The 25,210-nt window shown below is 41.7% G+C and overlaps 1 protein-coding gene across 1 annotated transcript in view; it reads left to right on the plus strand.

Annotated features, from left to right (window-relative positions):
• Nucleotides 1–25,210, plus strand: part of ANK3 (ankyrin 3) — a gene marked incomplete at its 5' end in the record, with an annotated part of 192,118 nt that overhangs the window by 79,485 nt on the left and 87,423 nt on the right. Inside the window, 10 exons of the mRNA XM_084210661.1 lie at nucleotides 2,319–2,417; nucleotides 6,876–7,073; nucleotides 8,766–8,864; nucleotides 10,541–10,639; nucleotides 11,872–11,970; nucleotides 13,974–14,171; nucleotides 14,669–14,767; nucleotides 15,489–15,587; nucleotides 19,276–19,473; nucleotides 21,930–22,028. Coding sequence (XP_084066787.1) covers nucleotides 2,319–2,417; nucleotides 6,876–7,073; nucleotides 8,766–8,864; nucleotides 10,541–10,639; nucleotides 11,872–11,970; nucleotides 13,974–14,171; nucleotides 14,669–14,767; nucleotides 15,489–15,587; nucleotides 19,276–19,473; nucleotides 21,930–22,028 — 1,287 coding nt within the window. The remainder of the gene's footprint in view (nucleotides 1–2,318; nucleotides 2,418–6,875; nucleotides 7,074–8,765; nucleotides 8,865–10,540; nucleotides 10,640–11,871; nucleotides 11,971–13,973; nucleotides 14,172–14,668; nucleotides 14,768–15,488; nucleotides 15,588–19,275; nucleotides 19,474–21,929; nucleotides 22,029–25,210) is intronic.

A 25,210-nucleotide genomic window follows, 5' to 3' on the forward strand; every position in this document is an offset into this window, starting at 1 on the left:
AATCTGTTTCAATCTCAGAATCTCTTTTTAAAAAAGAAGTCTTTCTGATCTGCATTTCAGATTGCCCCTGCACATCTCTTTACCTGCTCTCAGTGTCATGTACCAATTAACTAAACCAATGAATAGTGTCTTTTGAAACGACAAAAAAAAAAAAAAAATCTGTGCAGCTAAATTATCTGTCTTGGAGTGTGTTTGCTCTTTGCAGAGGGAGACCTGACATCATGGGAACAATAGCTGTAGATCAGCTGTCCTGACAAACACCCCGGTGCATTGTCCTGTTGTGTCACACGTGATGCCTCTGCTGGTAGTGACTGCTGTGTGGCCCAGAATGAGGTCCAGCTCTGTGACCCAGAATGAGGTCCAGCTGGCCAAGCATGACTGCTTGCTCCTCCTGAGCCACAGAAACCTTGTTAGCCAGAAATACCCACAGAGGGGTGGAGTGCAGCGCTCTGGGTGCACTGGAAGGGTCTAGACTGGTACAGGAACATGATCAAATGTGTCTCATTCTCTGTGAGCTGACCATGGTATGTTAGTGAAATGACTTGGGGAGGTGTTAAATCTGGAAAATGGTCTCTAACTTTGGTGCCTGATCTCCTTGAGTGTCTGCCTTTGATGTACCTGCAGAATGTGATAATTATAGGAAGTAAAAGGAGTGAACAATCTAATGTACATGGTGATCTTCAGCTCTTGTCTACAGGTCTGTAGTTACCTAGCCTTGCTGGGTTTGGTTTTCTTTCCCATACAAATTTTCCTTTTTTTTGAAGGTGATATTTTCATATCAAATGTTTACGTTTGCTCAGTGCATGAAATGCCCTCACCTGTCGGAACTACTGGTATAAGAAATGTGCATTACCCATTTTAAACACTTGTGCAGCTATGGCAAAACATTTGCAACTCAGCTGAAAAATGCATCATTTGTGGGTTTTGGTATCTTTTCTCTTTGTCCTTACTTAAGTGTTTTCAGCAATACATCTTGAATTTGTGTAGTATCATTTTAACATGATGCACTTCCCAGTACTTTATGGGCTGAAATAGCAGGAAGAAGCAGAAATTACAATAGAATTTACTTGAGAGTTGTCAGTAAGAACATTGTGGGACAAGCTGCATTCATCTTGTGGGAACAAATGACTCCCTGAGTTAAGGGAGTTAAGTCTGAACCAAAATATTTTTTTTTATCTATGTCAAAAATATATTCCTTACTTTAAGTGAAAGAACAGGCACAATGAGAACCATACAAGTTTTAAATGAAAGTAGCAGGGAAGGTTTATCATGAAAATTCCTACCTATTATCTTCCATAGGTTTACCAGGAGCGGGCAAAAATGTAGAAGCAAGAGAATGTAAGGTTCTCTGAACCTTGTCCTCCCTCTCCCTGGCTGCCCTCCACACTTTGCAGGGCTTAAGCTAATATTCCAGTAGAATATGGTTTAGGAATTACCAAGGAAGAATATTATAATTCCACATGAAAAGTATTATTAAAGAGGTACCTTAATAATACCTGCTATCATACAGAAATGGAGGGGGAGTGCATGTGTGTGAAGAGAGTATGAGAGAAGGAATTTTAGATTATCCCTTGTATAAAAGTGATTTGACATATATATTCTAGACAATACAACAATATATGTTTTAAGAGTAGTGGAAGACACCAGAGAAAAGCCCCTTCCTTTGTGATTTATAAATGGAAACCCCAAAGTTTCTGAAAACTTAGATATCATTATTTGCAACAGGCAATAGGATGTTGACTACTACGAAGCAAACTATTCCAAAAGGGGTGTGGGCAGTGTGCCTTGACTCTAGGCCAGTCATTCAGCTGGAGCTCACATAAGCACAGTCTGCACAGCGAGACAGAAGTGAATCCAACATACTTCCATCACCTGGGATTAAGATGCTTTTCTCATCTGCTGCACACTTGTCAAAATCAGTGAATAAAAAAGTCTGAGGAGGATTTTTTTTTTCCTCTCAGACTGACTGAATATCCCCTGACTCGGATGCATACTGACAAATGAGAGACCCAGTTTTCTCCAAGGCATGCAGGCAAAAAGCACCTGAAGTGCAATCTCATCTTTTTCTTGCATGTGCAATGAGGGCCTGGAAGGAGCCCAGTGCATGAACACCAATGTGATATGATTATTTACACATTCAGAAAATCAGAGCCAGGATGTGCCCTCTCGGTTTGAACAAACAGGTTCAAGTGTTCATCTGCAGAAGAGTGGCGCCTTGCAGGAATTAATGAGCCTCCTGGGACATCACAGGCCTCTACAGAAGTGTTCAAGACTTTAGCATGTCTGACACTAATCAGTTATAACTCTGTATCCCACAGGATGGGCTGACCCCCCTCCACTGTGGAGCAAGAAGTGGCCATGAACAGGTTGTAGAAATGCTGCTGGATCGTGGTGCCCCTATTCTTTCCAAAACCAAGGTAACTGATCCTCTTTCCTGGTGGGATAATCCTTGTACCTTTTTTTTCTTTTTCCTAATGTAATTCTGTATGTCTCATATATTTAAGGGTTTGGCAATAACTTTCCTATTTCTTAGTTATTTAAAGTAACTGTGTGGGAGCTCTCCAAAGTGAATGCCGTATGTAGAGCACGTCTGCATATGTAAAATGTGTTAAATCCAGATATACAAGAAAAGATTTCTGTGCCAACCAAAAAGGCTTGAGTGGTAACCCTATCCCTCAGAATTTCAGTAGCTGAAGAACTCTGTGTCTATCCTGGAATAAATACACGGTGATTACAATAAATCTTCAGCTTGTACCAATTTACCCTAAGGCCAGAGAAGAGACAAGAGATAAAAATAGAGCAATGTCCCTTTGCAGAGACAGCTCATATTTCCTAAGGACTTAGCCTGATTATCAGATTCTCTCCTTTCTGTCTCTCTACAGTTTATCATGCAAAATTCTTCCTGATAATTTCAAATCACCTGTGCCAGGGTGCACAGATTGCTTTAGACCCAAGGGCTGGCATTAAAGGAAGCAGTTGCCAGAACTCTGCTGGCAGTGGTCTCTGCTGTGCTGTTACTGCTGATTTCAAATCTCAGAGAAGCAGCCTGCTTTGCACCACTGCAATCCATGGCTTCCCCATTCAGGGATGACATTTGGGCTGTGCAGTTTGTTGAGGCTCTTTCCAAAGATAACCTTCCACTACATGTTTTTCTTTTTCCGTAGTCTGTAACCATTGTGTTTCAGCAACAGTTCTGTTCCGTTGTTATTTCTTTTCTCTCTGTCATCCTGTCCTATTCTGTCTCAGCACCCTTCTATATTCTACTTTTCTCCTCCCTCTTTTTTTCCCCCCTTTACTGGATTATATTTAGCATTTGTTTGGGGAGGTTGGCACCAGCTTTCCTCTGCTCAGTGAGTCACTGGCAAGGGCTGTCATGGGTAATCTGACAGACAGTTTTCACCCATCCTCTGCATGTGGAATTTCCATGGGCTCCCACAGCCCTAGCTTGCAAACTCTGTGAGCAGGGGAGAACCACAGGAGGCTGTCTAGGAACCCTTTGGGCCACATCTGCCACTCTTGAAGCCTAGAGCTAGAGGGAGAAAGGCTCTTCCACCATCTTGGAAAGCTTTTTTTATTACTTAAAGGGAAGAAAAAAACCCAAACTACCACCAAAACAAAACCACAAAACCCCCAACCAAACAAAAAACCCCACAACAACAAACCAAACCAAAGGACACCCACATACACATACACCCTATTTCTTCCATTTCCACCATTGTAAATGAAAACCTCTCCTAAGGAACTACATTTCTTTGTTGAGTGGATGTTGTATTTTCAGGTGTTAGCCCTAAACTTAAGCTGCTGTTCAAGGACTGTAGGTTTTGAATTTATTGCTCTTCCTAAGCAGACTCACACAGCCTAGCTCAGAGTTCACTAGACAAAATCAGGCAGATTACATGGGATAGTGGGTTAGAAATTGCCTAAGGCTGAGAGACAGACTGGATGCTGATCTGCAGAGGCTTATATAAACAACTTGTGCAAAACAAGAGCCTCCTCTGGAAGAGGGAAAGCTATTACATGTTAAAAAGTGAACCAAAGAAAGTGCCGAGCTTCCTGCATTTCCTTCTGATATGTTAATTTCACCACTTTCGGAAGGTGAGCTAGGAAGTAGCTGTACCTCTGAATGGCATAAATGAATTCATTCATTTGGCACTAAACTGCAGTACTGTCCTCTGCAAAAATAAGTGGCTCCATTCTCTTCAAATTAAGTTATATATTATTGGAAATAGGACACATCTTTCTTTGAATTTGAACTTCACCAAGTTTTCTCATGTTATATAAAACTCTTTCAGAATAATAACCAGGCTGCAGTTTGATAGCTATTTCCTGCTAGAGATGGTTTAGTGTAGTGCTGACCTTTTTTTGCACTGGAAGAACCTTAGATTTATTTTCAGGGAAGGTGGCGAGCTAATGGATTATATGGGGATTTCTACAGGCAAAAAAAAGAGGGAATTCTAGTCCTGAACATGCCAATGATCTTGGATGTAAGAAATTTCATCCCTGTCAATAAACATCCATCTTTTTTACATTACTGGTTTTCCAGACTTCTTTGGATCTTTGTCTTTTTTCTTTTTCTTTTTTCTTGCCCTAAAGCTAATGGCACACAGCTACAAAATAAGCTCAGAAATTTTATGTTTATCTAGTCACACAGTCGATACTTTGTGACTTCTCTATGGTCCTGTTTTGTTCTGAGGTTTTTTTATTTGTTTTTTAAGATATGGTGTGACCTTATGGTCCTTAATGGGCAATATCTTTGATTAATCTTGAACTTCTTTCCCTTTAATATCTTCTTGGGAATCTTTTAAAAAACGGCAGTGTAAGAATATTTATAAAATGGCTCCATCCTAAAGTACCAGATCACTTCTTAGGGTCATTGTTGGGCTGTCTCTCACAAGAAAGATAAGGGCCTGAGAACACTCTTACATGTAATATTTTTATTTTTAATGCGGCATTGAAATATTGACTTTTGGAAGGTTATAGAGTATCATCAACTGCAACAACTAAGCCTGGTTTGGGGTATAACAAAAGACAGTTTTCCAATTTTATTTTTGTCTTTATCTTCTTTAGCATCCAGTCTTGTCTCTTACTTTTCTGCTTGAGGTCTGGCTAGCTGCTGCACTTCTCTTGTCCATGACAGATTTTTATCAAATATTTTGCTGATTTTTCAAATTGGCTCTGTTTGTTCTTTTCCATCCATGTCAGTCTTTTTGGTACAAGTCTCTCTCCTATGAGGGAGTCCCATATCAACTTCTCAATCCCTTACTCCATTAATAAGCATGGTTTATTGGCTGTTCCTGTGAAGAATGACACTTTTCACCCAAAGGATCTTTCTTATAGAAATGGAGCAGGATGGTGTTTAAAGTTTCATGATATTTTTACTCTCACCTCTAAAGCATCATCAGTTATAAACTGTTACCATGAGGACTTGGTGACCAAGGGAAATTAATCTTTTTTTGTTATACTGTTAACTACACTAGAAGACAGTGAGAACATTTAAAATGCCTTGCTAGTAGCAAGCTTCCATGCAGATAATTGCTGTAGTAGCCTTTGGGAATGGGATAGAGACTTATCCAAGTCAACATAAATCACAAGTGAGATGCCCATGAGATAATCTTACTTGAAAGACGTTACTGTGTCCGAAAGTGTCTGTGTCTCAGCACTGCAAGTAAACTGCTCTCCAGCTCGGACAGGATTCACCTGTTTGCTTTCACCATCCTGCTTCCATCTCGATTTAAAGTGTTGTTCCACGGCCTATTTCCACCTTTCTTTCGAGTTCTGGCTGTTATCACATAGCCGAGGGAAGGGTTTGTTCCAGAGCCCGAGGTCCCGGCTGGTTTTGCCTTTGCTGGCTGCGGTCACATGAGGGCACTGCGTCTGTGAGCAAAGGTTTGTGTTTCCCGATGCAGACACAGTGTACTGGCAGTCACTTACAGCTTCTAAACTATTGTGTGCTGCTACAAGAATAGATTCTGCACTCAAAACTAATTTTGGCATCAGAAGAATTGAGTAAAAAAAGCCCCTACAGCTGGAAGGAGGAGCTATGTACTGCTGCTAACAAAGGCTCTTTCATTCTGGCATATATTTTTAATCTTTCATCATGAAATAGGGTCAGTCTTTTCAATTTTTGAGAATTTTCTCTCATGGTTTTATCCTGGAAATATAATATATTTTGGCAGCTTGTTCACTGTTTTGAGCATGGCAAGAAACAATTCACTGGTGCATGAGTCTCAGGTATTTCCCTGGTGGAATAGCTCTACCACTGCTGCTGGTAGGTCACAGCATGGAGGTTTTATTCAGAGATTTTTAGCCCAGTTGAAACTTCTGGTGTTTCACCAGTGTGGACTGGGAAGAGTGGCCTCCAGAGCTGGATAATGTGGTGTGAGCATGTGTACAACCTAAGTTCAGGAAAACATGAGTGGAGGGATGAAGGAGGGCTGTAGTGTTCACTGGGTGATGCTCTGACCTGTGCTGTCATGCTGGTTTATACAGGCCACGTTTAGAGTGGTGAGTTTAACTCAGCTTTAAAAACCAGCAAATTTCCTGGCTGGGGTGTTAAAAGTCTCAAAGTGCTGTTCCTCATGTAACTCATGTAAATTGAGCAGCTTATCTGAGACATGCTGGCGGAAGGAAGCTACATTCAGAGCAGGGCTGGTATGTTAAGACAGTTTTTCAGTGTGGGGCTGCCTACAAACTCTAACCAAACAAGCTCCAAATTCTGGAGTAAGAACCCCCTGAACTGAGCATGTTAAGTTTATTTTGGGTTCTCTCTGGGCTTATAAAATTCTTTATACAAGAAACACTTCAGGAACAACGCAGAGGAGTTTCCCTTCTCTGAGCATCCTTTAACCCATCCTGCTGGGTCTCTCTGTTGGCAGAATGGTTTGTCTCCATTGCACATGGCAACACAAGGGGATCATCTAAACTGTGTTCAGCTCCTGATCCAGCACAACGTGCCTGTGGATGATGTCACCAATGACTACCTGACTGCGCTGCATGTCGCTGCCCACTGTGGCCACTACAAAGTCGCCAAGGTTCTCTTGGACAAGAAAGCTAATCCTAATGCCAAAGCACTGGTGAGTACATAGCAGGGTGCTGTTCACAGCCAAACATTCCTGCAAAGTTGTGCTGGGACTTCCTGGGAGTTGTTTTCTGCCTGCTGGCAGCTGACAGAGAGGATGGGCTGTTATTGCCACAGCCCAAGAACAAACGCTGGAGGTTCAAAGTGTTAATAATGTCCCCTGCAATCAGAGAAGACCTTTGCTTGCAGACAGCCAGCAGTGATTTATGAATTTCTAGTGTAACTAGAGCACTTTTGCCTCCTGGTAGGTTATGATTATGAGTAGATGAAACAGCTGCAGATGTAACTGCTGTAGTTTTTGGTATGGAGAGAATCCTTATTTTCCAAGTGTTTGTACACAGAAAATAATCAGTGACGTTTAAAACTGAGGGAATTTTTATGAGTTCTCAGTGATGTGAAACAGTGAAAGGTAGGAATGACTTACATAATGAGTATTTGTGGTATTCTATGTCATTGGAGTCATGTGCCTTTCTACTTTAGAAACAACTTCAGCAGCAAAATACATTAGTGCTGTTAAACTGCATACAAACAGAATACATTAATGCCTTTATGTTCAAATTGCAATCTCAGTCCATTCTATTTAAAATGTCTCTTTGATTTGTTCTTCAAGAGCTGTTCCAAACAAATTTACATTCTGACATGAATTGGGTTGATTGGTCTCACAGCCTGATGCTAACTCATTCAACTCCTGAAATGTTCTGTGAGCTCCTGAAACACTCACGAGCCAGGTGGGATTGACTCTTGAAGGCATGACAGGCTCCACAGATTTCCTTCTCTCAGCCCCTGTGCTTTTTGTGGCAGACCAGCCTGTATTCGGGTGTCTGTGGTCAAGCAATTACAATATACGAAACACAGCTGAGCTCACCCTGGGCATTGTGCACTGCCAAGGAGAGGGGTGAGAGCTGCTGCACTGGAACAGACAATGACATGGACCTTACATCATGAAAACAATATTCTTTACCATATGGCAGGTAAAAAAGGATAATTTTGATCAGAGCTGAGGGACCAGCTCTGCCAGTTGTTTTCAGAATGTTCTGCAAAGGCTCTTTTGTACTGAGCAGCATCAGCATTCAGTGCTCTGATGTTGCTGTACCAGTCATGGGTGTTCTGGACGGCCTATTTTCCTGATTTACTTTTTTTCTGTGGTATCATCTCACACTAAATAAGATGATAGTTCTAATATTCACTCCGCTGCACACATCTTTTTTAAAGGAAGGGGTGAAATACTTCTAGTTGCAGTAAGCTGTCAGGGAACGAATGGAAAGAAAAACCAAACAAACAAATCAAGTAGTAAAAATAGTTTAGAAGATGTAAATTCCAGAGCCTGTAAAAAGTAAAGTGCTTTTTTACCAGCAGTTAAAAGGTTGAAAGAAAACCAACCAAAAAAACCCACCCTGAATTCCCCAGAAACTCCAGCAGAAAACCCTAGCCAGATAAAAGGGAATATGGTAAGCAAAAAAGAAGGGTTTGACAGTTTTGCATGAATTGAGATTTTTTAAAATAAATTACTAGAGTCGGCAATATATTTCATAATTAAAACTGGATATATTAAATAGATGTAGTAATGCCAAAGTAAATTTGGGAGTTGTTAGTTTAAAATGGAAAAATCTATTTTGTGAATTCCATACTCTGCTCTATTTTTTAATTACATGAGGGCGTCAAAAAGTGTGTCCTTTCTCATTTCCAGAATGGTTTCACACCTCTTCACATTGCCTGCAAGAAGAACAGAATAAAAGTAATGGAACTTCTTCTAAAGCACGGTGCATCAATTCAAGCTGTAACTGAGGTAAGAAATGGCCTTCCATGTGTGTGTTTGCTTTTCTTACAAAATTCATTGCCCCTGTATTGATTAATATTTCAGTATTTCTGAAAGACCATGTACCAATTAAGTCAACAATTATTTTCAACTTGATATTATGAAATAATAAAACTGAACAATAAAATCAGTTGCCCTAATGAATCACAAACAACTGATATATGTTTGGATTACAGTGAGAATAGCAAGTGAAATGTAACAAAATAACTTCCTTAAATCTACCATTTCTGCCAATTTTCTTTCTGTAATTTAAGGCCTTAAGGATGAAATTTGCTCTGTTACAGACATCAAGGTGAAGACTGTGTTTTGCTCAGGTCCTATTTTGAAAGGTGGTTTAGTTCAGACATTTTTTTGGCTTTCCACCAAGTTCTATTCTCCCACCATCATGGGACAAATCAGCTAGACAGAAATCAATATGCTGTCACTTCAGTCAGCATGAGACAGTCTGCACCCAGTTCTTGGAACAATTCTGTTATTGATTAATTTCTATGGGAATTTTTATCTCCATGTATGTATATTGTATCAAGTTAGGAGAGGAGGAAAGATCACATATATGAATGTGTGACCACTGTGGAATGGGCCATGTTAGAAAATGACAGGGAATTCCATGGATTAAACAAGGTGCAATGGGGAATGGTTCATCTCCCCAAAATGGAGTTTGATTTAATGTGAGTGGAGTTGTTCTAACTATTCAGCAGCAACCCATACAGATCCCTTCCTGGCTTGCTTGAGGAAGAAGAGTCTGCCCTGGCTACTGGAGTTCCTGTAGCTCCAGACTAGCGTTTTAAAAACTCTTAAAAGCATTTACTGAATTGTTTGAAACAGGTAAAACAATTTGCACACTTGGCCAGTTACTCTGCCTTCCTGCTCATGTTTGCTGTTCTGCATGAGAAAAGAAGAGAAGTGCTTTCCTCACTTCTGCCCTCTGGGACTGTTATATTTCTGTGGGGAAGCTGCCTAAATCATGGGGATTTCCAGAGATCCACGGAGCTTTCTCCTGCTCTTGGTAACAAAAGGCTCTTCAGAAGGCTCTGGTTGACTCTTGGTACAGCTGTGCAGAAGCAGCTGTGCGGAGGCTTTAGGGTGATTCCACGTGGGGAAATATTAACTACTGATTGGATTTTTAAAGAAAAATCCTTGAGGTCATGCCCTGCTGAATGACTGCTCCCTTTTTCCCCCCTCTCCTCTCTCCCTCTCTTTCTCTCCAGTTGGGCTTTCATCCTGTGTAAGGGCAGTGGTGCAGATTCATGATGGTGATCTTTTTTTCACAACCTGAATGTTTCAGAAAGCCTTGCCTTTGTACCAGGAATGCTTCTAAATTTATTTTTTTTTTCTTCATGTTCCAAGACAATATTTAGCAAATGCCTACCCTTAATCTTGCTTAGCTATGGTTGATTTTGTTGATGAAGAACTACTGAATTCCTAGGGCATTTATATATTTGCCCATGAACCACACTCATAGGTGTTCCCAATCCTGTGTCCCCTTTCGTTTAAGTACATGTATATGGCTTTAAGAAGATAAAACCCTCTCAGAAGAGCAAGCAGCTGGGTTTACTCACTTTAGAAAAATTTATGTTTTCCCCATTATGTTCTTGAAAAGGTGTATGGAAGTAAGCATTTTAATTGGACTTTGGTCTCTTTTTCAGTCGGGCCTAACTCCAATCCATGTTGCTGCCTTCATGGGACATGTAAATATTGTATCACAGCTAATGCATCATGGAGCATCTCCCAACACTACCAATGTGGTGAGTCATGGGTTTACTTTCAGCAAGGCAGGACTGGGAATCAATGTGTGATAATATCAGGGAGCAGTACTGGGATCAAGTACCTAATTCTGCTGTCCACTGCCCACCTCCACAGCACCTGTGGCTTGTGCTGGAGTCATGGCAGAGTGCAGCCTGCTGACTCCTACTTGGGACATGCTTGGCAGGTTGAGGAAATGTCCAAGGGGGCTGACCCTAAGCAGGCTCTAATCTCTTGATTTTCTGAAGTAAAGCACGAGAACATACTGTAGCTTCTCAGATGTAATTTTTGAGATCTGTGCTTGACTGTTGAGCACTGTTTTCCCAAGACCCTGGGGGTCTGCCATTTAAGGCAAGTTCAACAGATTGCAGCAGATTGTGGGGACATATTGCCTGTGTCCATCCAGCCTCCTCTGCTGGCTGTGTGCTGCATGCCCCAAGGCTCCCAGGCCATGTGTAAAAACTGAACTTGCTCTTAGATGGGTCTGTGAAAGTTGGGAAGTGGAAGAGAAGCAGAAGCATGTTGATCTTCTTTATCAGTTTGGCCTCCTTTTCACTTTGCTTACACAGGTGCTGCTAGAAGACAGAATTTTGTAAAAGTCTTCACCTGCTGATTCTATTAAATTATGTAAAAATGCAACACCTTTTGTTAATTAGCAGATTTTTGTACCTAAAGACACATTGATACCCAAAAAGGTAGAAACCACTTTCCCTCCTGAATTGTTCTGGTTTCCTTGGATTTGTCTTTCATTAAGTCCATGCAGCTTTAGATGAATGTACTCAGTAAGGATTGTTTTTTTCCTTCTTGTTCAGTCACCTCAGTGCTTGTCAGATAACAAATGATAGTAGGGGCATAAGGCATTACAGAAGGAAAGCCAAATATATGTGTACCTGAATATATAAAATTCAAAATATATTTTTTACTAAATTCAGGATATAATTCTTAACATTGCTAATAAAATGCTAATAATATAAAAATTGCACTGTCTCTTTTCAGCAAAAAATAATGACAAAGGCACTACTGAGTTGGGAAACTGACCCTGCAATAAATTGCTTTGCAGCACAGTGTCAGGTCGAACATTGATTTAATCTTACATCTTACAGACAGCTACAGCAGAGTTTTCTAGTGGAGATCATCTGAGCTGGGTCACTGGTATTTCTGTGTTTATGAAGCATGCTGGTGTTTGTTCTCCCTGCAGTGTGTCTAACTGTTCTGTTTTTGCTGCTGGGTGCAGAGAGGAGAGACAGCGCTGCACATGGCAGCCAGGGCTGGCCAGACAGAGGTCGTCCGGTACCTGGTACAGAACGGAGCCCAGGTGGAGGCCAAAGCCAAGGTGAGGACATGGCCCAGGTGGAGCAAAGCTGCATGATCCCTGCTGGGCAAAACAAGGACTCACATTCATCTTGGGTGTGCCCTTCAGGATGAGGAAGAGGTGAAGCCAAGCCTTTGTGGTGCCCACTGATATTTTGTTATGTACCTTCTTACTGTAGCCTCAAGTGATCTGTAAGAGACAAGGCAGAAGATGTCAGGTTGCTACCATCTCAGTTTTCAATGTAAACTACCATGTGTTTGAAGAGTTTTGTTTTGAAGTGGGATTTGAGGAGGGAGAGGAGTTCCTCAAATCTGCTTTTATTTCAGCAGAACTGTAAACTCTTGGCTTCTGGTGTCTCTTGTCATCTCCCTAAAGCAACAGCATATATGTATTTTAAAATAGTTAGACTTCTAAAGAACACCACCTAATGGAAGGAGGCACAGTGAGGGGATGTAGTATAGGGCTGGAAAGAAGGAACAGATCCTATAGAAACAATTGCAGTTGAGGAAGGTAAGGATGGAGGAAAAAGAAATGGTCAAGAGGCATGAAGGAACATGCCAAATTATGGAAATCAAAGAGTTCCAGGAAACAGGCAGGGCAAGGAGATAAATGGGTGCAATAAATAGCAGTCATAATAGGTAAACTCAGGAAATATTTTTTCCCAAATGGGCATAAAATGGATGTAGCCTAAAAAAAAACAAACTATTTTTCATTGTGAAATTATCTGTGAATTGGGTCACAAGTAAGTTTGCTGTTAAGATTATCTACTTATAAGGAACTCTAAATATTTCTAGCTGACACACTTCATATCTGCAAGGAGCCTGACAATATGGTTTGTAAATCTCCAAAGACAATCTTGAAGTGAACAGCTCGTGCTCAGAAGCAGTCATGCAAATATTTTCTGAGTAAATTCACAGAATGATTTAATTTGTACGAACTGCCATTGCCTGTGATCAGTTTGTTATCATAAATAACAACTAAATGCAAGTAGTACAATATACCAGTGCTAACATCAGCTGTGAGAAATTTGTGGGAAACAGGCACGAACTGGAATCATTTAAGAACCACAAAGATGCTCCCCCAGTCAGGGGAGAATTGCCCTGCAGAGGAGCAGCATTTATATCATGGCATGCTCCCATCCTAAATCCAGAGGTGTAAAATCACTCTTGTAGGATGGGCATGGGCAGAAGTCTCCCTTGCAGACAACAGCCCAGAACTGCGGGACAGTTCTCAAAAGGTAGGAAATTCAGCAGGGGAAAATGCTTGGGAGAGGAAGATGCTTGGCCACACTGTTGTGATAGTGTGCTTAGTGCAAAGATTACAGAGAAGGGGCAGGACAAAAACACAAAACCAAGATAATGAAGAGATGAGAAATTACCTCTTAAACTCTCAGAACAAGGTCACAACACTAATATTTTCAGTGAAGGAAAAGAAATAAACCATCAGATTCATGACAGGAAAACACCATACATCAAACTATTCAGATTATTGTCTTCTGAATGAGAAGTAGAAAGTGACAATTTCTACACCATGTTCTATCATCAGTTACACTTATGGAAAGTTTAACTGCAAAATACCAAACAATCATTCACCAGTTAAAAAAGCACAAAAATTATGATACTTTATGCAAGTTTCCAGGCAATAATTGATTAAGCTATTAAATGTTGCTGTGAAATATAAAAGAGAGCAAGATGTGAGGAACAGAATTATGCACTAGCTTTGTTTTAAGAAAGGCCTGCAAAGCAAAGTGAGGCAAATCCAGATAAGGAAGAAAATTGATCAATTTATTAACTTTTATGGATTATGTCACTGTCTGGAATATTTTATGATGCACTAACAGAGAGCAAGGTATCTTTATGATATGACACAGAGAAAGCCAGTGTGCAACATTCCCTAGCTAAGACCTCAGCAGATTAACACATGTGTGCAATTTAGAAAAGTGACAGAATGTGGACAAATATCTCCTGTCCCACTGTGAGGGGCAGGTTTCTCATACAGGCCTGTGTTGTTCCCTCTGTGTTTAGGATGACCAAACCCCGCTGCACATTTCTGCCCGCCTGGGCAAGGCAGACATTGTGCAGCAGCTGCTGCAGCAGGGAGCATCTCCCAATGCAGCCACCACGTCAGGCTACACGCCCCTGCACCTCTCTGCTCGGGAAGGGCACGAAGATGTAGCTTCTGTTCTTCTGGATCATGGTGCATCTCTGTCTATCATCACCAAGGTGAGCAAGCTGCAGGAGCGGCAGAATCGTAGAGCACACCTGCAGCAAGGGCTGCTTGTGAATTAAATGCTGCAAGAGTCATTTAGATGTACAATGTAAGTGGGAGCTATGTTTTATTAAAAGGGTACAAAGTTTCATGCTTGCACCTCAGGACCTGATGTTTAACACATCCCACTGAGCAGACATGCATTTTCTTGGAATGGAAGGAATGCAGGGCAGAAATTCCGGGTGGGTGTTGTTAGGCTTGCCCTTGGGTCTTTGGTAGTGTGAAGAAAGGAACAGACTAGTCCCTTGTTTAAAGTAGATAGTGCTTTGCCTTGCAAGGGAGGGGCCTCCAGACCCCACAGGGCGGTTGGGAACCTGCAGACTTGTTGCCTGTACTCAGGACTATGTAAGGGGGTGGATTGAAGCAGCTGCATCCTTGCAGATCAAAGACAAACCTTGTTTGCCCTGAGAAAGAGTGCCCACGGCTGCTATATTCCTGCTTTCTTTTACAGAAAGGATTCACTCCACTACATGTGGCTGCAAAGTACGGGAAAATCGAGGTAGCCAACCTCCTGCTTCAGAAGAATGCATCTCCTGATGCTTCTGGAAAGGTAGGACAGAAGAAACCACTGCCACTTGCGCAGCAAATATCTCAAACCAGATAATAATTTATTAATGTCCTCCTACTTACTTACCATCACACTAGTATCCACAGCCTGGGTTTAGCTGGAATTGGTTTCAAGTGGTATTCCAGTCCCTGCTGGAGCTGTCAAGAGCCCACAAACTCTTGACAAAGTGACTTTTATTGTCATTAATTGACAACCAAGTGATGTGCTCTGCGTTCACATTCAGTGGAATGGAGACAAACCATTCCCCTGTGCTCCTACCCAGACTATTTACAGTTCTTATCAGAGTATTGGGGTAGCTGGCTCTGCTTCCTCAGCTCTTATGATGGGGCAGAGGGCAAAGGCCAATAGTATCTCAAGCTTTTTAAACCAGCCCAGCTTGGATTTTTACATATCCAAGGGGCAGTTTACTTATCCACTGCAGTAAAAGGAAAAGATTGCCAAGGGTGTGACCTCCTTGCCCTGGGGGCAGCACAGATTTTTGCTTCTCGGTTGATCTTCCTGAAAAGCAAATGGGGCTTTCACAGCTGGGGAAGGATTTCCAAATTTGTTTTATTTTTTGATTCTAAAAGTTCACAAAGACTCTGGATACACGAATGAGTAACAAATGTGTTTTTTCACCTTATCTACTGGATTTTTCCAGACTCCTGAGTTTCCCCTGGAGAGGGTCTGTAACAGCACTTGTTTGTTCTGCATGTGTTTTTAGAGCGGTTTAACACCACTGCATGTAGCTGCACACTACGATAATCAAAAGGTGGCCCTCCTCCTGTTGGACCAGGGAGCTTCACCTCATGCCTCTGCCAAGGTACAAGTACTGGCCACTCTGGGGGAGCAATACCCAGGCTTTTTTTTATGTCATTTTATTCCCTGTCTACCCCTGTTCTTTCTAGGCTGTGTATGCTTGCAGTTACAGGAGGCTCAGTGACCTTGTTTGTTAATGTCTCACATCTATATAAAGCTGCTAAAAAAAATCCTGCAGGTGAATAAAACAGCAATAAAAAAGCAAATAAGGATGCAGAAACACTAAATCACCAGTTTTAGTCTCAGAAAATACTGAGCCTTGCTTTCATTTGTCCAGCTTCTTCAGTAACTTCTCCAAGCTAGCCAACTTTGTGTCTTCAGATCTGTGCAGGGCAAGCTTGGGGTTGAAGCCCAGCTACGCAGGGGTGCTTCTGTTTGTGCCACAGGATGACTCTGAGGCAAGATAAGTTTCTCAGCACAATATACGTAATTATTCATGTGCTTCACAAAAATATTTCTAGCCCAGTGTAAATGGACTGGCAAGAAATAAAAGTAGTTACAGCCCTGCTTTGATTGTAATTTACTGTAGGCAAGACAATGCCTAGTGTAAGGTTTCAGAGGATATAAAGGAATAAATATGTAAATTTATTCTGGTAGTGCATAAAACAAAGAGAATTTAGAGAAGCCTAAAGTGTTTCTTTTGTGGATCCCAGTTTTAAGTATGGGATGTATAAATACTATAATCAATCAGATTATAATCGATATTTGAGCAGGAACATTAGGTAAAGCAGGATGGAAACATGTAGGTTAAAGGAGATTAAGTGCAGTGTAAATATTTCATTTGAAACAACCCCGACAATATCCTTAAATCACTGTAAAAGAAAAGCCCTGTGGAGAAATGAGAGCTAATGGAAAAGCCACTATTGTAGTTAGATGGGCAGTGCTCCTTGATTGCCTTCCTCTCACACATGGCTGAGTGCAGCCATACACTGGAGCCCTTCTGCATGGCTGCAGGAGAGGATGGAGTGGTGGGTCCCAGAGTTGGTAGTGCAAGGAGGGGGAAGTTGAATAAACATGGACTGCCAGCAGCACAGTTTAAAATCAATGCTGTCGATAGTGGCGATCTGCCAGAGCAGCGCCCCAGGGGGGCAGCCAGAGTGATCTCTGATCTTTCACTACTGCAGCACAGAACTCTCAAATGCCACTGGGGGGAAGAAAGGGCCTTCTGAAGAGGATGAGAAGGCACTGACCCAGTTTTCACTGAAAGAAGCTGCCAGTGGGAGCTGTGCATCCTGTAGGGGCAGGGATTGCCGCAGCCCCTGCCAGGGGTTTGGGAAGTCTGAACCAAGGTGGAAGCCCTACAGACTGTGGTACAGCATGGCACAAACCCACGTGTCAGGTCACCTCAGCCTCCCCATCTGTAACAGAGCAGTTCTGCAGCTGCCACTTAAGGCCTCCAAGTGCCAGCTGTAAGTGTGCCTAAAAGAAAGCATTTGTTAGTGCTCTGCAGCAAGTGAGCCACGGCAGCAGCCAGCAGAGCATCAATACTAAATAAAATTAACCATAACATGTTTGTTGCTTCGGGCACCCGCTGTGCACTCATCCAAAAGATGATGTTGGTAACAGCAGATGATTTCCTGTACTTTTTGAAAATGTGGTCCAGTAAATAAATGTTATGTCATATCTCATCACTGGCTTCACAGTTAGATTCATCAGTGGTTGCCTTTCCTGTGACACTACTGTCTTTAACACTGATCTTAATTTAACAGTGGCTCATTAGCCAAGCCCAGCAAAATTTGCCTTGAAGAGTGATAAGTGACAGGGTATGGGAAATGAGCATGTCAGAGTCTAGTGCTGTGGTACAGTTATCCTGATGAACCATTCTTCTCTTTCACAGGCAGAAATTGTGCCTAATTTCATGTGCAGCTTATCCCTAATTTGAATTGAGCATCCACTTTACAGTGCCTTTCTTCCTCATCACACCATCCCCAAAGCTTTAGTTTTCCTCTGTCCTTTCATCTTTAACCATTTTCCCTTTTCCTACTCCTTTCCCTGGCAACCATAATAACTCAATACCCTTCCTTCTGAACTTCTCTGTTCCTTTCTCCATCTATGCCTCATGACAGAGTGCTGCCCTTATGAGGAGAAGATGCAGACTGGGACTGAGCTGAATTTCAGCTTTTATTTTTCAGCTCTCTTTTTGCCTTCTCTTGGCAACCTGCTGCTATCCATATGAAAGGAATATATGCCCATTTCTGAGGAAAAGACTTGGAAACTGCGTTTGTTATTTTATATAATGTAATATGAGATCCATTTCAAGGACTTATGTTTTAGCAGATATAGAGGATTTAGCATGTAGTGTTTAGGATTTATTAGGTGCTCATGTGGCAGCGGTTGTTTTGCATGGCATTATCATGCAGGAAGTCTAAGGGAGAGGAATATGCTTGTTTTTCCTGAAGCACTTTATTTTCAAAGTGAAAATTCAGTGGCCATGTGCTTCCTTTATCAATTGTGGCACTGTGTTTCCTGAGTGTCATTTTCAAATACTATCGTATCCAAGATCTGAACTGAATTTGAATTGAATTTTGAAGGTTACAGAACCTTTTCCACATGAAACTAGTGCTGTGCATCTCTTGCTGCCAGGTTCCTATTAAAGCTCTCTTGTAATCATTTGTGAGCCCTCATGTATTTATTCCCTGCTCATACCTGCATTGCTCTACATCTCTTCCTTTTTAGACCAGTCCTGCTGCCCTATGGGTGCAGGGAAGAGCCCAGTCAAGTGAATACTTTGTGCCTTTAGGTAGATTCTCTTGGGCTGGGTAATCTGAGATGCAAATGGTACTTATGATGCCATACAAAAATACAAAATGATTTATGCAGCTTGGGTCTCATCCCCCCTGACCCTGTCTCTTATTCAAGTGCAAATGTGTGCACATTTGTCATTTACTTGAAAATGAGGGCTAATACATTTCTGTAAGACAGAAAGTTCTTGACTAAACAATCATTGCAATCTGTACCAAAAACTGGTCCTACCTCCATCAGAGTTTTGGTATTTGTGTGCTGATCAGTTATTCTTTATATCCATTTATATATTTTCTGCCTATCTGTCTTTTTTAGAGTTACAAAATTATATCAGGCAATAGATACTGCATTTTTATTTTTAGTAGTGGGCTCCCTGGATACACCTATTGGAAGGAATAAAAAGATAAGGAATGCATGACTCTAAAGTTATATGCTTCAGTTTTCCCTTGATCTGAAAAAAACCCAGCTTGTCAGTAAGGTTTAAGGTAAATCTGCAAGAAAAGCCATATTTCGTGTGCATGATGCTTTCTTTCACACTGGGAGATGGAAAAAAAACCCCAAACAATAACAGCTGTTCTGAGTTATGAACACACATCCTGTTCTTCTGTTTGTTAAAGATTTTATGTACATTTAAGGAAAAGGAGCAAATGTCTATGAAACAAAACTCAAACTCCTATTTCTATAGATTGTCCTTTCCTGAAAAGATATTTTTTCCCAAATTTGAAAATTTACTTCAGAATCCTCCTCTTTGTAGCAGTTCTTTTAAAAAAAAAAATTGCCTAAAGGTCAGATATATTGGATCATACATCTTGTTAACATTGTATTTGACTGTGTTTGACAGAATTTTCAGAACTAATGGCGTAATTATTCGCAGAGCTGGGGAGGTACAGAAAAGTGATTTATCACCTTGTTGAATGAGCAGCTCTCAGTGAAGTGCTCTCTGTTGGCAGAATGGTTACACACCCCTACACATAGCTGCCAAGAAGAACCAGATGGACATAGCGACCACCCTGCTGGAGTACGGCGCCGACGCCAACGCCGTCACGCGGCAGGGCATCGCCCCGCTGCACCTCGCCTCCCAGGACGGCCACGTGGACATGGTGTCACTGCTGCTCTCCAGAAACGCCAACGTCAACCTCAGCAACAAGGTGGGTGTCCCCCCAGCCTGGGGCTAAGGCTGTGTAAAAATGGGATGAGGAGGAGAGGGCCCTGCAGTTACATTTTGCCCCTTGAAAGCTGCTGCAGGTGTCTGAACACACATCATTGTCTCTGCTAGCAAAGAGCAGCATGCCATGTCACACTGAAGGAGCCTTTGCAGTACCCAAGGGTTGGTGATAACTCATGCTGCAGGGGAATTTATTAATCCAGTATTAATTTATACTAGTCTGCCACAACATGGCCAGAGAGAAAATATCTTCCCCACAGGGGAGCTGTGGGGCTGACACCTGTCATTTATCAGCCTCTAGAAATATGCCTGCCCATTTTTCAGTTGTTACATATGTAATTGTAACGTTTGCTTTATTGTTTTGGGTTTTTTTTATTTGTAACATTTTTAGCACTATAATATTTTTTTAACAAAAAAATGTAATGTGTACCAGCAAATGGTAACAAGTATTACCACCTCATGGTAACAGCTGACTTGTTCAGGGATGGCGACATTTTAAAGGGATAATAACAGGAACTTTTTCTGAGATTTTGTTCCTTAATATAAGTGGTTCTTCCTCCCCAGGGTATGTTCCTTAGCCCACAGTGACTTTTGGTGTAATTTCTCCTGGTGGTAGGAAAGGAAAGTTGATGTATTTTAGTTTATGTGTGAATTCATAGGCCATTAAGTCTGCTCTATAGTAATGTTTCTAGCAAATGTGCAGCCTTAATTCTTTAAATGCCCCAGTAGACATTGTTATTTGACATTATCAAGTGCAGTTTCAGAATGGATTTGTGTGGCTAGATTGGGCTATAGAAATTTTAATTTATGGAAAATATTTCTTATTCTCAGCAGGTAGGAAGAGTCAGTATCCTCTGAGGCAGTGGGTGTTCTGCACAGGGCTGCTGTGTTTTCCTGCTTCTGACTTTCCAATTTGATTATCTGTGGTCTGTGGGACCTCCTTCAGAAAGCTTCTCTTGCAGATGTGTATTTTTTCCCCCCCCATAAGTATCAATTGTGTTCCAGATGTAGATTTTTTTTTCCCCCCACAAGCCTCGATAGTATGAAGTCCATTGCAGGATGGGCTTCATATCCCCACAGGGAAATTTGTCACATACATGTTCTTCATCCATTGGCTATCCCATTTTGCTGCAGAGCCTAATACAGGGAGCATGATTGAAGTGCTTGGCACATTGACTCAGTGCCACCAGAGGTTAATTACCTGCAGCATCTAGCAATCTGTTCAGTTGTAATCTCCAGTTTCTCATTGTGCTGATAACACCACCTTTGGAGAGTAATTCCCCTCCACATTCTCTCAGGGATGCACATTTCCTCAGAGCACAGCACCTTTGCATTCAAAGCCAGATGTTTAAAGCCCACTGACTTCTGAGTTTCGCAGCTTTGCAATGGGAGTAAAAAGAGCATTTATTTCTTCAGGACCCACAGAATGGTTTTGAGCTGCATACTCAGAGCCCCCATACTGAGCACTTACTAAATCTTTTTAGAAGGTTTGGTCATTAATATCCAGGCTCCATTAGGTAGTTTATAATTGGTTAATGTTACATATTTGTGTCAGTGACCCACCTAAGCTGTTTTGTCATCAGGATTGCATCTTGGAGTGAAATGCAGTGGGGCCATCTCAAAATAACTGGCCTTGGTAGGGAGTGCACCATGGATGTGGATTTGGGCTCGAGGGTAGGAAACTTAGTGAGTGTTCCTGCCTGATGTGACAGCTTGCTCTTCTGTCGTTGGTGCTGTTTCTGTAGGAGCAGGAGAGAAAATTAACTATCATTTGCAAGGAAAGTATATTCTTTCTCATTCCTAACAACGTCTCCTCAGCAGATTCTCTCTCCTTCCCCTTTTATCTTCTACCCCTTTTATGTCGCAGAAAGTTTTATGGTTTTCTGAGGTTTTAAGGATACTTAGATCTTGAGTTTTAAATAAGAAAAATTACTATCAGTATGCATTTTCTATCAAGTCTGTATATTCTCTGAGCAGAGAGAAATGGGCCTGTTCTCAGAGAAATGCAGTTTTATTCTTTTGTGTTTGTGTCTAAAAATGATCTAGTGGAGGAGTAAAAGGTAAGGATAAAACTGATTGTAAAAAACTTGCAGAAGTGTAAACAATGATTCAATATTGTTTTCAAAGTCTGACTCATTATAGGGAAGTAAATTAGGAGGTAAAAAATACTGTGTGACTTTTCCTTAAAGTGCACTAATTTGCTGTCCCACATGTAACACTGCATGGAGACATGTTCCTTGTCTCAAAGAAGCATCATCTTCTTGACTTTTGAATTGTACTTTCCTGCTGATCAACACTGTGAAAACATAGCACCTTACACAGTGAAAGTGGAATGTGTAACTTCTAAGGATGTTTAGAGTTTTATTGATACTTGAATCTGCATTTTAGTAGTCTGTGTGCCTCCTCTGGAGATGGTTACTTGTTGTTTCTGATTTCCAGAGTGGACTGACGCCCCTCCACCTGGCTGCCCAAGAGGACAGGGTCAATGTAGCAGAGGTTCTGGTCAACCAGGGAGCTGCTGTTGATGCACAGACAAAGGTATGAACACCACTGTCACATGAAATATTTCCTTCCAGGAAGCCATAAGCCTCTAGACAGGGCTAGGAATTGATTGCAGGGTGAAACTGAAATTGCAGCAGGGAAACATTCCTTGTAATAAATTATTGCAGAATGTATTCTGAAAATTGAACATACATAAGCTTGGGTGTTTAATGTCAAGCTCAGCCTCTGAGCAGTAAGCTTATTTCTTGCCAAATAATTAGATCAATGGAGGTTTAGATTGTATCCTATTATTGTGCTTCACTGAAGGTAAGTGGGATTGATCTAGTTCTGGAGTAAGGAAACTGTTATCTAATGTGAAATACATATATGCAGTGGTGGTCCATTTCAAATTTACTTGTCTAAAAATAGTTTTGCCCTAAATATTTGGACTCCTAAGTAAGAGACCTGGATTTTCAAGGTGCTTGGGGATGGCTTTTGAGACCCCCAGCAATGACACCTCCCACTTCACGGTATTGTTTTTTAAGATCCATGTCCTGAAGCCAAGACCCTTTGCAGAAGAGGTTTTATGCTCCCTGATGGTATACAGTGATCAGAATGTAATGATAATGATCTCAGTGTTGATTGCACTTACATTCCTCATGCATTGTCTAGATCTTGGAGGCATTCCTTTAGCTGGGCAAAAAATCAGTTGAGATCAAATACTTGGGCTGTAGCAGATCAAATGAACCAGGAAAACGGAGCAGGTCTCACAATCTGACCCGCACTCTTTTGCAGAGGAGTAGCTTTCACAGCTCTCTGCTAGATGTATGTTACAAGTTTGGTGCTGTGCTTGCATCCCAGGAATGTCCAGGTGTGTCAGACTGCCCAGCAATATTATCATATTACACTGACAGCTCAGGAAGGGCTGAGTCCATCATCACGTCTGGCTGCAGCTCAGCTGATTATAATCTGTGGCAGAGGGAAAAGTCATTGTTACCTGATTTCTCTACAGTGTAATTCCAGCTGTACTGACTTGCTGATTTCAGTAACATTATCCTGACATAAACCTGAAAGTTTTGCTAAAATCCCAGTAGCTTCTCCAGGTTTATACTTTTGTAACATATCCTCAGTCTATATTTTACAGAAGAATCAGGGTTCTTATCTGCCAGATCACTAAGTAGCAGATGTAGATCTGCCCTGGTTCATTCTTTGCACAATTTCCTCATATGAATGTGGTTGCCTTCCTAGAGATAGTTTCTGCCTGGTGTTGGTTTCAGTAGCAGGACATTGCATAACCTGTTCTTTTGACTTGGCCAGAGCTAAATCATCTCCCAAGCCGTGCAACTCATCTGAGAGTCTGCCTTTGCCCCTCTGTGCAGTGCTCTTGGCTGTCCCACAAATGGCAAGCAGTCTGAGGAGACATTTATACTGACAGGTGCAGGCAGACACACGTGTTTGCTTTGCTGGCTCTCCAGTGTCCAAGTAGGATCCCGTTCTGGGCTGCAATGGCCTTTTAATCACATTAGGGTGGTGGAAACATCTGAGCTACTGTCACAGCTGAGAGGCAGGCAGGGCATGTCTGCTGGATCCCAGGGACAGCCTGGTGCAGCTGCAGGAGCTCTGCGCTCAGCTTCAGAAAATGCAGTCATATTTGACTGTGTGCAACATGATCAGTAATAGTCATATCATTTTAAAGAAGACAGAAGTAAATCTCTTGTTGTTCACCCTTATTCCTCAGTTATATGTGTAAGTAGTGTGAACAAAGAATAATTTCCCAGTATACTCTTTTTTTCCATGGAACTGCTCCATAATTGTTAGGAAGTGGCTCAGGGACTCATAAGTCAGGTAAAGTCAGGTTGTATTTAAGCAGGACTGTAAGAAGTCACTTGTCTGGGGAAATTCTCCATCCTGTAGGCTTCTATGGGGAAGAGCATCCACAACATCTTGTCCTCTGCTTCCCCCTACTAGTTAGTCCTCCTAGTTAGTCCTTCCTGCTGTAGGGCACTGTGCTCCTTGGGAAGAGAGTGCCCACATGCCTGGCAGGATTCTGTTAGAGTGGAATGAGCTTGATGCTTATGCACTGGCATGTGCTTGGTGCTTTTCCACGGGCTTCTACAGGTTCCCATCTGCTGGGTTTGTGTAGTAGTGAGCCCTGCAGGCTCCACAGAGTCAGCCACGTGGAGCTGTCTGCCTGATATAGGGATATATCCTGGGATATAAGGAAAGGGCCAATGCAGTACCGGGTGTTTTAGCAGGGAATCGTTTCTGGATAAACTGATGAACACCCTGAGTTCCTTCCTGAAAAACCCTGAATTTCTACAGCAGAGGAAAAATGTTATGCTATAAGAAAGGCCATACTTTGACCTCATGTTCTGTACAGGTGAAGGTTCGATGATTGCCCTGTAAAATAGCAGCCCTGCAGTTACAAGCTCTCCCATTTAGATGGATTAACTGTACGTTCTGCCTCTAAAACCAGAGGCATTGAGGGACAAGATAAGCAACAGCTGAGTTGGCTTTGGAGGCACTGTTGCTATGCTTGCATGTTTGCACAATCCTGTCCAGCATGTCCAGTTGGGATTCATTCCTTTGGACATACAGCAGCAGAGATGTGGCCATCCGTGCCTTAAAAGTCAGTGAAGCAGCACAGCTCAGAGTGACATTATATTGGGGATCTCTGCTACCAGCAGTGTCACCACTAACATTCTGTTTTCTTCCCTCCATTTCACATTCATGTGCTTCTCTTACCTCAGATTTTGGGGCGTGGATAACTGTTAAGTGGGGCTTTTTTTTTTTTTTTTTTTTTTTTTTTTGTTGTTGTTGTTGTTTTTATTTCTTTATTTTCCCTCCTTATCCTATTTCTCATTTTCCCAGGATAAGCAAGCACAGACTGTGTCACTCCAGCACAATACCTGTCAATAGGGGGAGAACACTCCATGTCATTTAACTTACTATCCCTAGGTCATTGAACTCTTGAGTAGGGACCAATGAACTATCATCTTCCTCGTCTTTAGTCATAATTTATATATAACTTACCCTCCCTGGGAAAACATCTAGAGTCTGCAGTTCTGACACATGGGGGTTCTGACCCTGCTCACACTCTGGGGAGTTTTCAGGTAGTTAAAGGAGAAGATGGGGCAGAAACACATTTTACATCTTGAAGGGGTATCAGGGAAGAAAAAACTCCAGTATTGCAGAAAATCACTTGTACAGGGGATTAGTCTGTATGATTAGGATCAGTT

This window comes from Fringilla coelebs (assembly GCF_963513975.1).
Source record: "Fringilla coelebs genome assembly, chromosome: 8".
NCBI lineage: Eukaryota > Metazoa > Chordata > Aves > Passeriformes > Fringillidae > Fringilla > Fringilla coelebs.